Source organism: Opisthorchis viverrini (genome assembly GCF_000715545.1).
Source record: "Opisthorchis viverrini unplaced genomic scaffold opera_v5_110, whole genome shotgun sequence".
Lineage (NCBI taxonomy): Eukaryota > Metazoa > Platyhelminthes > Trematoda > Opisthorchiida > Opisthorchiidae > Opisthorchis > Opisthorchis viverrini.
In genome coordinates this window covers 589,715-605,041 of record NW_008751760.1, presented here as the reverse complement: position 1 = coordinate 605,041, position 15,327 = coordinate 589,715, and the positions used below count along the sequence as shown (strand labels likewise).

The 15,327-nt window shown below is 43.8% G+C and overlaps 2 protein-coding genes across 2 annotated transcripts in view; one reads left to right on the top strand and one right to left on the bottom strand.

Annotated features, from left to right (window-relative positions):
- T265_05498 (hypothetical protein) overlaps window positions 1-5,725 on the bottom strand; it is a gene marked incomplete at both ends in the record, with an annotated part of 25,841 nt that extends 20,116 nt beyond the window's left edge. Inside the window, 2 exons of the mRNA XM_009170520.1 lie at window positions 1,123-1,239; window positions 5,393-5,725. Of these exons, the coding sequence (XP_009168784.1) occupies window positions 1,123-1,239; window positions 5,393-5,556 (281 nt within the window). The remainder of the gene's footprint in view (window positions 1-1,122; window positions 1,240-5,392) is intronic.
- Window positions 1-15,327, top strand: part of T265_05497 (hypothetical protein) — a gene marked incomplete at both ends in the record, with an annotated part of 114,439 nt that overhangs the window by 22,301 nt on the left and 76,811 nt on the right. The window lies entirely within an intron of this gene.

Below are 15,327 nucleotides of genomic sequence, written 5' to 3'. Positions count from 1 at the left end.
CTCGCGCACACTCCTCTACAATCCTCGCCCTTAACTCCACCAAGTTCTTCGGTTTATTTTCATGATATACACGAAGCTTGATCATCCCCCCAATTCAATAATCCAGAGGCGTGAGATTGGGTGACCTTGCGGGCCAGATGTTTGGAAATCCACGAGCAATGACTCTCTCATCAGAAAATTGCTCTCGTGACACGTTGCTCCTCGTCTTCTTCTGTGATGTTTTGTGATAAAATGAAATGATACGGGCAGAGATGAACGTAGCGTCTCACAATACAATGCACGCTGGCACGGAGACTGCCGGTCAGCTGAGACACCTGAGTTATTGACGAAAATGCCATGGTGCTCTGGGACTGAAGTTGCTCGACGGCATTCTGTGCAATGGGTGCTCTTTCATCACTCAGAGACTTTCTCCCTTTGTCAGAAAAATCCAATACAGATCCAGTGGACACAAATTTTGCAATCAAGCGTGTAATGGTCGACCCAGTGTGACCATGTTTGGTTTTGTAACCACGAAGTGCTTTCACCGAAGGAATAGTAGAGTTTCGCCGTCTCAATGCACGCACTAACATTCATCGGAAGTAAAAATATCAAAACTTGCACAAAACTTCTCCTTTATATTGCTAATAATAATGGAAAATCTTGTTATCCTTTTTTCAATTAACTTCTTTTATTTATTTAATAAATTTTTGCGTTTATTATGAGACACCCTGTATTTTCGAGGCCAAAACTGCGTAACTACTCTCTGTCTGCAATTTGTTCTTGACCATCAGTTGGATGGTGATACTGCTTTTAGATGCTGGCAGGAGCTTAGGAAGGTCGCATTGGACTGCAATTGATCGGTAGCGGGTGATCTGTAAACGCCCAAAGTGGAACTGAACTAGCCATGTTCGGATGAATTTTTTTCACTGACCAAGCCTTTGTATTTTTTGAATGTCCGACAAGTTGGTTCAGCTTTATCCCTCCCCTGACAGTTAACACTTCCTTAGGGGGGATGATTTTATCCCCATTGTGCGCGTGTGTGTGCACTATGTAGGGTGAATGTAAAACCAGGCTAAATCTGTTTTTATATTAGGCTGTTTCATATCTACGTGTCTAACGAATTAGTTACAAGTCAAGACTCACACAAAACACTTTTGGTGAAATAATCCGTCTCGGTAGGATACAATGTTCTCGGCGGATAGAAACGGTTCTAGACAGCGTTCGCACAACGTTTCTTCAGACGTCGGAGCATCGTGTTCTCTAAAACGGAAAGAACTGTGAAGTTTAAAGCTTATCGTTGATGGCAACTACCGGTTTATTCGCTAAGGCAACTCGCCTAGGAATCAAGTAAAGGCCTGTTTGAGACATCTTGCCTACTTGAAAGATAGTTTTATTAACTTGAAGGGACATGAAACAGAAAAAAAGGTGGACAAATGGGCAAAAGATCATCAGGTTTCGTTGGGTTTTGGCTAGAACAGAAGCATACACATCGGTGTAGCTAGTTTGTACAATGCTGTATGTCAAGATGTTTTGTTTACCCTGGAAGAAAAACGCCGCACGAACTAAGGAGAATCGACCCATAGTGTGACAGTTGAAACATCAATCAGTGAAGGATTGATCGAGTGTGACGTTCATCTTGTTCAAGACGATTGCCAACTCCATTTCTGCACAATAAGTATTCCTTTGGATAACACAAGAGTGGTTCTTCCAAACAGGTCTTTTCAAACGTACTGATCCTAAGCCTCTATTCAATAGGTTACATTTAAACTATAGGATTATGTCCTATATTTTGGACCCTGTCATGGAAATTTCAGCATCTTTCCGAAATTTGCTTGAGTCTATTCCACCTCAGGATAACTGGACGTCCCACCATGCTCAATTTTTAACAAACCTTGACAGATGATCTCATGAAAAACAGGCAAGTGGATTCTGGAATAGGATAGCTAACGATTCGGTTGAAATGCGTTTAACTTTCCCCCCACTAGGCAGATTCTGGGAAGATAACAGTGTTCATGACAACAAGCGGAAGCTGGTCAAATTACCAGAAAATGGGAAACTAGGAAACGTTGTGAATATCGCAAGCCGGAAGTTTATATTCCGGATGCTATTTGAAAATTACCATTCGGATACGGATGGCATAACGACGTCAAGTTTTAATCCCACAATTTGTACTGCCACTTGTCTCACGACCACGTGGAATCGGTTCACATCGCTCCGTTTTGCCCCATTTTGTTTGGACAAAGTGAGACTCAGTCATACTTCATGGGGTTTAAACAGTGCTCATTGGTAATTTGCATGCCGCAGCACAAAACTTTCTGGGACCGTTGTCCATGTCTGATCGTCTTATTTTTGATGCGACTTCGTGAACAGAAAAGCGCCTGTGAGGTTGAAGCTTTTGGTATCTCACAACACCGTTCCAACTTTTGCCTCAGTTCACTGAATGAATTTCCGCATCATCTGATAAATTCGTCCTGACTGTGTTTAGTTTCTTCACAGCAGCAAAACTCTACTTGGGTGCTCCTCTAGAGTAACAGGACCGGGAGTGTTCAACTGAGGATGATGTGAATTTAACCAAATAAGTTCATCATACAGATGTCGAATTTTACCATGCACCAGACTAGAGTAGTTGGGAAGTTGGGAATTTATTGCACCTTCAGGTGCAATAAATTTGCGTATTTTTCAAAATCTATCCGATAGGGCCGAAGAGGGACCGGGAGAGACCAGACTAGTATCAGCTGATCGTTCGAGACATGGAGTTCCGTAAGCACCCTTCAGAGATTGTGCCAAAAATGGAAGGGATACTGATTTTTACTCTATTGGAAGCATCCACGAGTCTAACGGGCTAAGGCTGGACATTCTCTGGGCTACAAAAATTCAATTCGAACAGTGTTTTCTGGTCACGTGAATTTCGGTTGTCCATAGTGGATGGAATTCTTTCAGGGAATCGAATTTGAGCGTGTCATCACCTGTACTTAAATGTTGACTTTTACCAATATGGTGAAGTAGCTGAGTCTTGCGAAGGGGCTCGGCGAAGAAAAGGATTATTTTTGAAGCCAGTGGATAACTCAACGAGTGGTTTTTGACTTTCGAAGACAGAACTCTTCAAGGCACCACGTGGATGTATATGTGAGCCGCGTAGAGATATTACCGGACACGTAGCGGAAAGTAAAACGGTCAGCTGCCTGGAAACATCTTAAACGAGAGATTTATTTGGGCTCCAGGTTAGTCTCTCACAAAACCAAATTAGTTTGCTGATTTCGTGCGATTTGGTCTCAAGTAGCACATGAAGTTGATGGAAAATAGGGGACTGCGCCTACCTGACGAGCCTCAAGAAGGGCGAAACCAATCCTGGGCAGTCGACGAGTTTTCAGCAACCTTATGAGTAGTGCATTACGAATAGAACGGTCCTTTTTTCGTCCGCCTGATCTTTTAAAGAATGATGATGAAGGCAGCAAACGCATGTTGACGCTTGTTGATAGACAACTCCATGGGGTTTCTGATGACACAATAGTACACGGTGTTTCACCACAAGTGTACTGATTTGTATTGACCGTAAACTCATGCAGTTGGTAACATATCAGAACCAAATACCTGTCGGGACATGTGGGACTCAACAGCAGTTCTGCCCATTCAGATCGATGATTACTCGGGCAATCAAGCTGTTAGTATCACAGGTTTGTCAGTCACGGTACACAAATCCCAGTAACCATTAGAAGGGTAACCGAATGTCATTTGGATCAGGAGCGCGTCTGCCCATTCACACAATAATGTTACGACAGTATAATGCAACTGTCTTGTGGGGATTACATTCCAGATTTTTCAATGTTGGTCGCTTCATGAGTAATGAAAATCTACAAATAATAACAACTTCTTACTTTCGAACACCTTAATAGATGGAATTAACTTAAAAAAATGTCTTGATGTGAGGAGTACTCGAACTATGCGAACCTACAACACGTTATCTACATCGATTTATTCTCACACTAAACTACAAAACGAAAAGAAAATTGGTGTGCCTTTGATTTCACACTACTGAATACTTATCGTCTAGCACCTGTACACCAAATAAGAAAACGGTTTAATATCCTGCTCGTTGAAACTCGTTGCATAAGATTCCCTAGGAAACTCACGTAGTTTGGGTTACGTACGCCATTTCCCGGTGAAACAATCGACGAATGAGCGAGCTATTTGTATCTGGTGGGTATTAAACTGGTCTGAGTTGAAAGCTGACATCTGTTTCGTCATCGACATACAAACATTCCGGTTGATGGAATTCACCGTATCTGCTTTACATATTTCACATGATAGAATGACAAGTAATATAAATGCCTGAGTGGATGGGTGGTTATCTTCAGACCACATGAGTCGTTGTGCACTCACAACACTCAATGTATCAGCTGCCACCAAACACGTCTTCCATGATACTAACAAAAGTCATGTTCGGTTGAATGAAGTGAAACTGCAACAAATTCCTTATCAGTTTTGTACAAAAGAAATATCGAAATGTCACCCTGGTAGGGTAATCAGTATTTTAGATAGTATGCTCACATTTCCCGTGTACGGAAAGCCAAGGTAAACAGGACAATATTTGCACTTTTTGAGTTTCACATGGATGAACTCAAGTCAGGGACGCTATGTGCATTTGTGCACTTGGTTCGCCGTAAAACAGAGTAAAACTGTGGCCTAGGAAAATCCAAATAAAGAATGAGCGAGATTTTAAATCGATTTTTTGTTGTGTAAGTGAAGTCAATCTATACCAAAAAGCCTAGAACCGCCGTTTAGCTGTTTCATCATCTTAGGAATCACTATTAGTTTGCACCCCATCAAACTTCAAAGAGAGTCGCACTCACAACCTATCGGCTAGCAGCTAAGGGCTAAACTGAATAGTCACCCCTCTAGGAGCCAGTCGAGGTTTGACCACGTGATGCGAATCCCATGATTGAAGAACAAGTGGCACTAAATCCTTTTCTAGTGCTAGTTGGTGAAACTTCTGATCGACCGCTCGTAAAGAAGCAGTTTGACCATTAACTTCTAGCCAGGAGGTTAAGAGTTCGGATCTTCCTGGAGGTTCGTGAGGTACGCACTACTGATGAGTCTCAGGAAGAAACAAACCGTCGTAGAGCAATTCTCGGCTTTTCAGCATACAATGACTTTACTCTCCTAACATTGTCTACCAAAAAATATAACCCCTGACACCAAAGAGACATTCCTTTTGAGGGCTTTCGTTGCTCAGTGGAAATAGTGTGTCCAGGAGAGAAGCTTACGTAGGAAAGTTTTGATAAGATTTCTTTTGCTAGAGGATTCTCAGTGGAATCCTCCCATCTCTGAGCGCGATCCACTTAAAAGTGTACTGCTAACAACGATCCAGCTCGAAGTCATGGAACACGCAACAACCTGCTAGTAGCAAACTTACCCAGTTCGCAAACAAGCAAGTGCGGGCCCCATTTCATTTGATAATGCCCTTACTGTCAATTGTCCATGACCTTCTTCCAGGTGGGCACTCGAGGTGCCATTGAATCGCGGGACTTGCTCAACACATGTCGTGGGAGTCTCAGCACGAATTGTTCTCATCCACATATCAAAAAGTTCTAAATCCGATTGACGAACCCGATTTCCTTCGTGTTTCGCAACCAGACGTAAGTTAAACGAACGTCATTTTAAGAATAGGGGAGAAAATAGTCCATAAATGCTACAGAGAGAATCAACACTGTTTTTGACAACATACTGACGCCTGGGCATGCTCCCAATTCCAGCATATGTATACTGACATCCGGGTGTTCCTGACACTGGATTGGTTGATCAGAGCATATCCGAGAATATCAAGACTTCCCCGGAATAAACAACAAAGCCATTTTCTTCCGCTAACTGTCCTTTGATGGATACCCTCTCGAATGTCCCTAGTAGTGACGTGAGGCGCAACAAGTTTCGGCGACATTTTACGGTCATGCAGCACACAATTTGCAGACGTTTGCTTTGGTTTCGACAATAGGGAGAAGTATTTAAACATACTCCCACATCTGATACTATTATAAACATGCAATTTGGGACACAAACACAGAGAGTTTCGCGTCAGACAGAAGACAGAAATACGAGCGATGGAGGGGCTACACATGCATTCGGAATAATGTGTCCGGTAATACTGACGTGACATTTGACGGGCCTGGTCGACAAGTACATTTGGCTTATTTTTAGTGGTCAAAATAGGTTAACAACACCCGACTGGAGACTGGTAAGCATTTGTGCACGCTTGTAGTGGCTATTTTCGATAGTGTCGAATTCGGCGAAGGCTAGTGATGCTGCACGCTGTGAAATTTGCAGGCTAACCGGACTGATCGTTTCCAGAGTTGTGCTCGAAACAAAATAACGTTGAGTCACTAACCGTAGTTTCATGAGATTCTTGAGATGTGCGCTGATAACGATTAGAAACAGTATGGGGGGGTGGGAAGGGTGCCCCCCGGTTTCCGATATGAAGTGACTTCGCAGGATAAAACCGTGACTAGAGATTGGATAAACCAGTTATCCGTCCGCAAACGTCAGAATTCAAATATCACCGTCTAAGAATCATTCTTTCGGGAAGATGCTCACTTTGAAAGCAAGATTGCGGACTTGCTGCTAGCTGAAAGGACTGCACGGGATGTGGCAACTGCTTGTTCGTTCAGTCATCAGCTAACAATAGCTTCAGTTTGTGTCTTCTCACAGTATGTAAAGTGTAGGGGTCCACAGAACTACGAGTGGGAATGACTGTAGATCAGAACAAACACAAAATATTACCACACAGCCTCGGAAGTCAAGCAAGGGTGGAGAGCCAACCCCAAGGCCTACGACTGCTAACCACTCATCTGAAATGATGAAAGGTTTCATATATTGGAGCATTTACGGATTCCGCCAAAAATTGGCAGTAAAACTTGGCTACAATACTACTTATAGCTTTAGTAGAAACTTTTGGATGACCCACTACTGATTTCACTCATTTTGAAGATCATCAGTAAGGCATAGCGTCTGCAGCTGTGCCGCTTGGACCCTGTAGGCCTTCGCATTTTTTCAAAGTAGACGTTCAGGAAGGGAACAAAGTTGGTGGAAACTTGTGAACAAATAGGAGTTAGAGGTCACACAGCCTTCAACAAAAATACTTAGATATCCTGAATACCGTTCCACATCAAACACAAATCCGTTCCCGTGAAAGACATCTAGTTGAGGAGCATTGTAAAGGCGTCTGGTTACCAGCGACTTGGTTTGATTACTTGATTGCCTGACTGCTTCATTATTTAATTGGTTGAACAATTAGCTGGATAATTCATTGAATCGTGCATGGGCGAGTGAACGAAATCTCACTGCTTTTCAAGCACACGGTTTGGTAGTAAGCACTCCTGTCTAGTGGAGTCAACGCTTCATCTGGATAGAAGTCTGAGTGTTTACCGATGAATACAGTGATTAGAACAAACATAAAATATAGTACGTGTTATGTATCACCATACTGGGCTGCCTTGATTATGTCTTGTAGTTGGATGTCTTGGGCAGGATATGCTTTCGAGTCAGAACAACGCCCATTACGGTTGGTGCAGCAAACAGATGAGTTGGTCAATCCCTATACAACCTGAGAAACAGTCAAGTCTACAGGCTTCTCGAAAATGATCAACATAACTACCTATGTATGTGAGCGGTTCCCAAACACGTAAAGTTCGATGAGTGATGCTCATTTGCCATGCCAAACAGTGTTAACGAGAGAGTCATGTGAACCTCTAAACTATGAGTTTCATCGAAAGAGCACGACAAACCAAGGACGCCCGTATTTCATTTGAGACGATATTCAAGATATCACCCTATTTTCCTTGATTTGACATCAATTACATGTTTGATGTTTCAGAAAACGTGTTGGTTTGCCATGTGAGGGTTTGGACGAACCAATCACGTTGCTAACAGTACGCATACTACTGCCTGTGCAGACGACATGCAGGTTCATCCGGCATATGCCGATGAAGTCACAGTAACTTGTCCGCATTCCTGTTAGAATTTCGGAGTTCAGATCAGAATGTATGAAAATAGACCGCCATACCAACATATTACGCATAGGACCAGTAGAGGCAGATTCACCGTGATCAGTCTCGGTTTCGATCGGACGAGTTGTATCACTCACATCATCACTTTGTAACAAGTGCTGAAAATGAGCCGCCCTTTTCGGCGAACAGCAGTCCCACATGAAGACCGTTTTCGACTTTGTCAATCGCCAGAAGAAAGGCATCGTGTGGTGATGAAAGGCTTCTCTTCAAATTTCTTGGTTCATACAAAGGTTCTGTGTGCGTCTCCCGCGGTAGACGCGCAAGCGTCTACAACAAACTCCACTTTGAGTTCGACATATACAGTAGTGTCAGACAAAAATGCACTCCGTAGCTCTTCTTCATCTACCTCTAAAAAACCTCGGGATCAAAATATTACTTGCATAGGTTCTAGTGGACTAGCGGAATACGAAAACACCAACCTTATTGAGAAGGCGAGGGAGATGTTTGTTGTCCTCCGACATTTTCGGCTCTGACGTGATATCAAGTTGGCTGTCAAAGATAAAATGTAAACCACCAAGGTTCGATGTCCATGAATCAGAGACTGGACCGTTGCGTGCACATACTCACCGAAGACTTGAGTCTGGTTGTCAGCGCCTTCAAACGATTGTGTGTGTTTTATAAGGACAACAGATCAGTGACGCTGAAGTATGCCGAATGTTTTTTGGGAAAAATAAATCTCTCCCGATAGATCAGTTGGTCACCCTTTGTGGTTTAAGCTGGATAGGCCTGTACTTCGTGTGATGGAGGACGTGTGTCTCGCAGAGCCCTCTTTGCCAAGCCGTTTGTCGAGTAGAAGCGATGCACGAGCTCTTCGTTCATGACTTTTCATGAAACCACAAAAGCCATTGGCAACTCAACTACGATCTTAACTGCTGCCTCCGGATGGAAATCCCGAGAGACAACTTGACAGCCATGAATACGTCGTGCAACTGATAGTGTACCTGCACTTTGCAGCTCTCCTATTCCGTATCATATTTGACAAACGGAAGAATGTAATCTCAGTGAAGTAGTTAGCCGTCTCTTCAGGCGCGCGTCTCTTATTTCCTTTTGTTTTCAGACTCGATGAATGATAAACTAACGGCTAGCTCCACTGTGCTTCGCTGCACGTTTTGTGGCTGACTGGTTAGCTGACTGACCCACGTCCATTGTTGGGGGCGCAAACAAGACGCGTAATGAATTATTTAACATTCCGGAACGGTGACAGCACTTTGTTGATTTTCCTACCCTAGGTAAACGAAAGTACTACAGAATTCTTGCACGTTTCTCAAAAGAGATGACTTCTAAAAATGACAGGTAATTTTCCACCAATAAGAATTTCATCCATAAGGATCAGTCCATGTGGTCAAATGACCCGATCAATTTTTATTAGACCCTAGTATAACGATTCACTGCGCCTGCCATAATTTCGTGGATACGCGGCTGTCACTCATGACGTTCGTCACGCATTATATTACTGACAATCTTCGAGTAGCTAAAAGCATGATAGCATACACACGTTCTATACAAAACTGAGGTGCAGCTAGACAAAAATATCGACTGACTCCAATCATGACCGCACGTGGCCAAATCGGATTCGGTGTGGTTCCACATTATAACGAAAAATTTTGCGGTGTAGAACCCAAAACTAGTGAGAATTTTTCTCAAAACGAGCGGAGAAATAGAATTTATTATTTAGGGTAGATTTATTCTTACACTGGTGTTTTCTGCACCGCTTGAATGGTTTTATTTATCATTTGAAAATTCCCGTCATTCCTTATTGCTTACTCTTATCACTTTTGCCAATTGTTATCCAACTCTACCCTGCCTAATACGACTGGTGGCTACATAATAATCCAGCGTTTACTAAAAATTCCCTTTCAATAATATTTATTTTTGGAGGGCGATCAGTTTAGCAGCTAAGCTGGAAATTCGCTGGGTAATAGTTTTGTCGAAGCACTTGGAGTCAGATCAGGTGAGTTGAAAGAGGTTATCAGTTGGTTATGGAAACTACCGTGTCAGATTACTTGAATTCCGTAACATTTTCGTTTATAAGTGCTACACTTGGTTTTATATTGTCAGTCAGTCTCACTAAATTCGTTTTGGTTCAAGTCCGGTGTAGATCCAACCAGACGTAATACAGTTTCGCAGACGTTCAACATCGTTAAATTTTACCACTGTCCACGGTAACCGATATCGATTGTGTTGTTGTGCAAGGCAAAATAGAGGGGTGTGAAATATCGGCGATAAATCCTTTTGTTGCTCCGCCAATAGCATGCTTTGTCGACCAAAGTGGCCCTAGTGTATAAGAAATGTCGACACTTTTTTGGAGTTATTCACGACAGATTAGAATAACCTGAGGTCTATTCTTTCAACATCACTTCTACAGAATGCAAGGATGAATCCTTGTAGGGGAACATGGTTAAGCATCTGAATATACACCAATAGACATCGATGGAGCGTGCCCATCACTCCTCTGTAGTGACCGGTTTTATTTGACATTGTCAAATTTATTCTGCTACGCCGATTGGGTTAAGTCCTCACTTTTTGTGAAGTAAGCCTTGACCCAGCCTGAGGATGCCACATTGTCTGGTAGTTCGGGCTTTTGTGCTGCAATGATCCTATGGGCTATTCTGGCTAAAACTCAGTTTGTGAAGTTTCAATCGCACCAGTAAGGCCAACTCGGTGTAGCTCGATGAAGAACAGCGAGTCCTCGTGCTGAGTAAAATCGCATTGCAAGGCGGTCTGGAGGTAAATTCTCACTGTACTATATGAAAGAAGCACAGAGGAAGTAAGGCGTTTTCTTCACGCAACTTGCATGTCCATATTTATGAAAGCAGCAATGCTACCTTCGTTTGGTAAAAGAAGAGTTGGAAAAGGTCGGTCCTAAAAACCACACATTCCGATCGCCCAAAAGTTGACTGTGACCGCCTGCACATTATTCATTACGGTCGAAATAATTTTGGAGCCAAAGATTCCGGTTTCGTTTAAAAGGCACCTGCTGTGCCCAGCCACATTAGGATTCAGACGTTCATGCCTTACTTCATGAGCCCCCATGCTGAGGCAGTTCATGTAGCTAGGCTGGTCATATCATTGAATCATTGGCTCCGATGATGGGTCCCTGAAAGAAGCCCTAATAACGGCTTTCTAATGGCCCGGACTTCAATCAGAGGCTAAGAGAAGGGTCTCTGAACAACGCCATGCTTCCTCATGTGGCTTTGTGGGTCAGACTCTTGAGTTAGTCGTTACAGATTGGGTAGGACGACCAAACCACTTTCTTCGGCACTAATCATTCGCCACTATAGCTCTTCGTTCCCTTACTTCTCCCCCCACATCGGTCACCAAGTCCTGACTCATTTAGCTATCTACTATTCAACAGTGGCCCGTATATCCGCTTCTGCAAATTGGGGGTATTTGTCCCAGATAATTGCTCCCAATGTCCGTACTCTGTGTCCAACTGGGTAACGGACCTCTTTCTCTTTGTCGATCTCCGAAACACGCACACAAGACCCCTGCTCTTTCATTCATCTCAGACCGCTAGTGCGGAACCAGGTTTATCGCGGTTTACTCTTTGAGTATCTTGTGACCGTGATGCAATGGCTCATGGTATCAACGGCGTTGGAGTTGTGCTTAGCCCCAGGGATTAGTGCACCCTACTGGACTGGATTCCAGTAAACAGCAGTCTTTGCGCTGTTTGGATGACTGGTCTACTAAAGTTGAATGCATTTCGACGTGACAGAGGATCCAGTTTTGTGTCAGCACTCTCCCCGACAGATGGCAGCTCTGAGGCAGAGAGAGAGACAGCTCTTAACGCGACTTGGGACGATTGCTCCGGTCAAAATGACATAAAGCTTCTGGCATTTGAGATGAATTGTCAGTCTGGGTGACTAATCAATGATGAGATCTCTTCCGTGTCCAAATTAGTGTTGACACTCACCACACAGATAACGAGGAATCACTTCTTGAATTGTGTCCTGAACATTGTTTGTTTCCAGCCAACACTGAACACCAGCGCAAGTGCTCATCATGTGACTTGGAGGCTACCATCTGAAAACAATCCGTAGTCTCTATTGGACAATGAGGCAATCGGTTACCGGTGGTGAGCCTATATACAAGCTTGTTGTTCATTTTAGAGCACAACTCTGAATTCCAAACACGGTATTGTGCGTGCACACGTATATCTTACCTTCCCCTATAGTACAGCTCAGTTGAAGCTCATAACCTGCAAAGCGTCCTTGAAATTTAACAGGATAGAATTGAGATGCTTGAGAAGCCCTCAGAACTCAACGGGGACAACAGCAATTTAAAGGATGACTGGAAAAATGTGAAAGAGACGATAATTACAGGTTATTTAAATCCGTGCGCTTGAGGTTGCTCACACACTTCAACGAGCTCCGGGTCTCGTCACGACCAGCAGCTATGACAGAAGTTAAAAGAACTGTACCAGCAACGAACGACTACGATGGAGCTTGCATCCCCCTCAAACGCCGAACAGGGAAGAGTCTGATGATTTACAGAGAGTGAAAGATAGGAAAATGGACAGGCTTCTACAACTGGGAACAGTTTTAATCCTACCGGTTGGTTCGAGAAAAGTCGGTTTTAGGGGAGCGATCTCTGAAAAAGACTCACTCACAGAAACGCCGTCTTGAACGATGGGCAGGGCACTTTGAAAGAGTCCAGCTGGGCCTCATCAGCGCACTCCCTGGAAGGAGTAACTGGAGCCGAGTGGGACCTCAACATCAGTTTACCATCATGAACCAAAGTCCAGCACGCACTCTCATTGCTTCAGTGCAACAAGTTACTTGGACGAGACTTTTCGCACCCTGAACATTCCAAATAAGGTGTTGAGTCCATTGTGGATAACCTAACGAGCCTACGCTAAAATACCTGGAATGAGGAAAATATTACACCAGAATGGAGCGCCTCGGCGGTGATTGCAATATTCAAAGTTGTGTGAGAACATCGTTCAAAGCACAACTAAGCAGCAGCTCAGTGGCTTTAGCCCCCAAAGTGTTCTCTGGCACAATCTTACACAAAGTGATCCGTTATCAAGAGAGTCAGACTCACGAGATTTAATCCGAGTCTCACCCTGGACATGTTGCACCGATTGTATATTTAGCTTGCGGCGGGTGTTAGGACTGCACCACTCCTCCCGACGACCGACAAACTCAAGTCTGTTTTCGACCCCATCGATCGTTAGAAAATATGGCAATCTCTGGTATTGAAGGGCGTTCGTCCTACACTCTTGCCTTTTAAAGATTATTTACGTGCCTGATCCAGTAGACGCTTACGTGGTAACGGCCGATTCTCCCCGGAGTTCAGCATGTCCAGCAGTGTCAGACGAAGACGTCTCGTGCCTGACCAGTAGACGGTAACGGCCGATTCTCCCCGGAGTTCAGCATGTCCAGCAGTGTCAGACGAAGACGTCCACTGTCGACCTTTCTCTTCAACCTTGTAATCTATATACCGCTTGAATCACTTTCATCTGCCTCTAGCATCTCAAGATCGAAATAATCCCGGGAACATTCGCTCAAGGACATTGATCAGGCCGACGATATTGCTGTCTTTGGATCAGACCCTTTAGAAATGCACATAATTTTGCATATCCTAAACAGTTCTGCTGCACGATCTGGTATCTGCTTCCTACCTGCAAAATGAAGCTGCGAGGTCGTGTGACAACAAACCTAAACATGATGATCTCAGGTGAACCGAGCGTTGCGGCAGATACGTTCGTTTACCTGGGAGTTTTCTCAGGTCCCGGAAGTGTGGCGAAAGAGGAAATCACTTCCCGAATTGAAAAGGCTAGGTCCGCGTATGCCAAATTTTTGATGCCGGGGTGAATTCAGCTCGACTGTCATGAGCAGAGCGTTCGATTCGTCCTACTCGATGGATCCGAGAAGCGGTAGTTGCATGTTTGAGTCCTTGGAAGTCCCGATGTGTTTGGCTATTGGTACCTCCGTCGGCTAAGCTGAATGGGCTGCGTACTTTGTATGCCAGAGCACCCTCTGCTTCGTACAACCCTGTTCACTCAGCCGTGTGTCGGATTAAGACAATTCAGGGACGGTCAATCCATGACCAGGTAGCGGAGCATGAAAGCCCTTGCCAATCGACTTGGTAACGTTTTTCTTTCCACGACGTTGAGAGCAGGACGAGGCAAACCAGTGAATAGTGATCCTAACAGATATGACTATGTTGTGCAGCCAATAACGGACTTGCGACAAATCTATCGCCTGCACTTCTCCCACTTCATGCCACACCCGGTCGGACAGAACCCCTCGGTGTCAATGAACGGACCACTAATTATTTTGCTGAAAAGACGGACTGAACTAAACTGAAATTATTAAGATAATTTATGATTCCTAGGAATTGATGATACCACGAGAAAATTTAGAAATTTTAATCGAAGTTTCACCCCAAAGAGTGGGTGCTAGAAAGCAGAGAAGTACTGTGTGGCTGTTTCACAAAAGTGAAACAGCGACGCGCCTCTGACGAATCTAACAAGGGCATACGAACTCGCGACTTCCCAGTTAACAGTTGGAACGCTCAATCATTTGATTAACTCGCACTTAAGCAGGACAAAGTGCCACCCACTCTTCAACCATGAAATGTGAACCACGTAATCAAGTGTGGACTGACTCCTCGAATGACAAACTCAGATAGAAGGCCAACTCTTGGATTAACTTATAATTTCCTTCTTTCCTCTTCAAGACGAAAATTTCTTTAGTAATCTTAAGGACGAATACCACCTTGCGACATTCTAGCCGTCCACTCTATCAACAGTTTTCGAAGGCGACATCCTCATTGGTCAGTATAGTGTGGTTCTATCTGCCAAAACCAATGCCCATTTATCGACCATGGTTACCTGAATCTTCACAGGTCAAGTTCCCCTTCTTTATTGATAATGTGTACGTAATAGCGACGCACGTTTCAAATCCAAACTAAACTACTGTATCCTTTCCAGGAACTTTTCTACCCAGCAGGATAGAAGTGGATACACGGTTATTCAACTTTTTCCAAATGAATTGACTTTTAACAACATTTCCGATTTTTTGGGGGGCTCAGCAGAATTCTTTTGACAGAATCGGGATTACTGGAGTCGCAAAACTAATGAAAGTATAATCCCACAGAAAGTATCTTGGCCTGAGATTAAGAAATTAGACCAAGCTGCAACCAACAAGTCAATACGAATGCTCACCAAAACGACAAATGATTGGTGAAGATTGACCTACGTGCATAGACCTTATCTTAGTTCATGCACTTGCGGTCTCAATGCACTTCTGTTTACAACGGAGTGATGATGTCAACGCTACTGGTG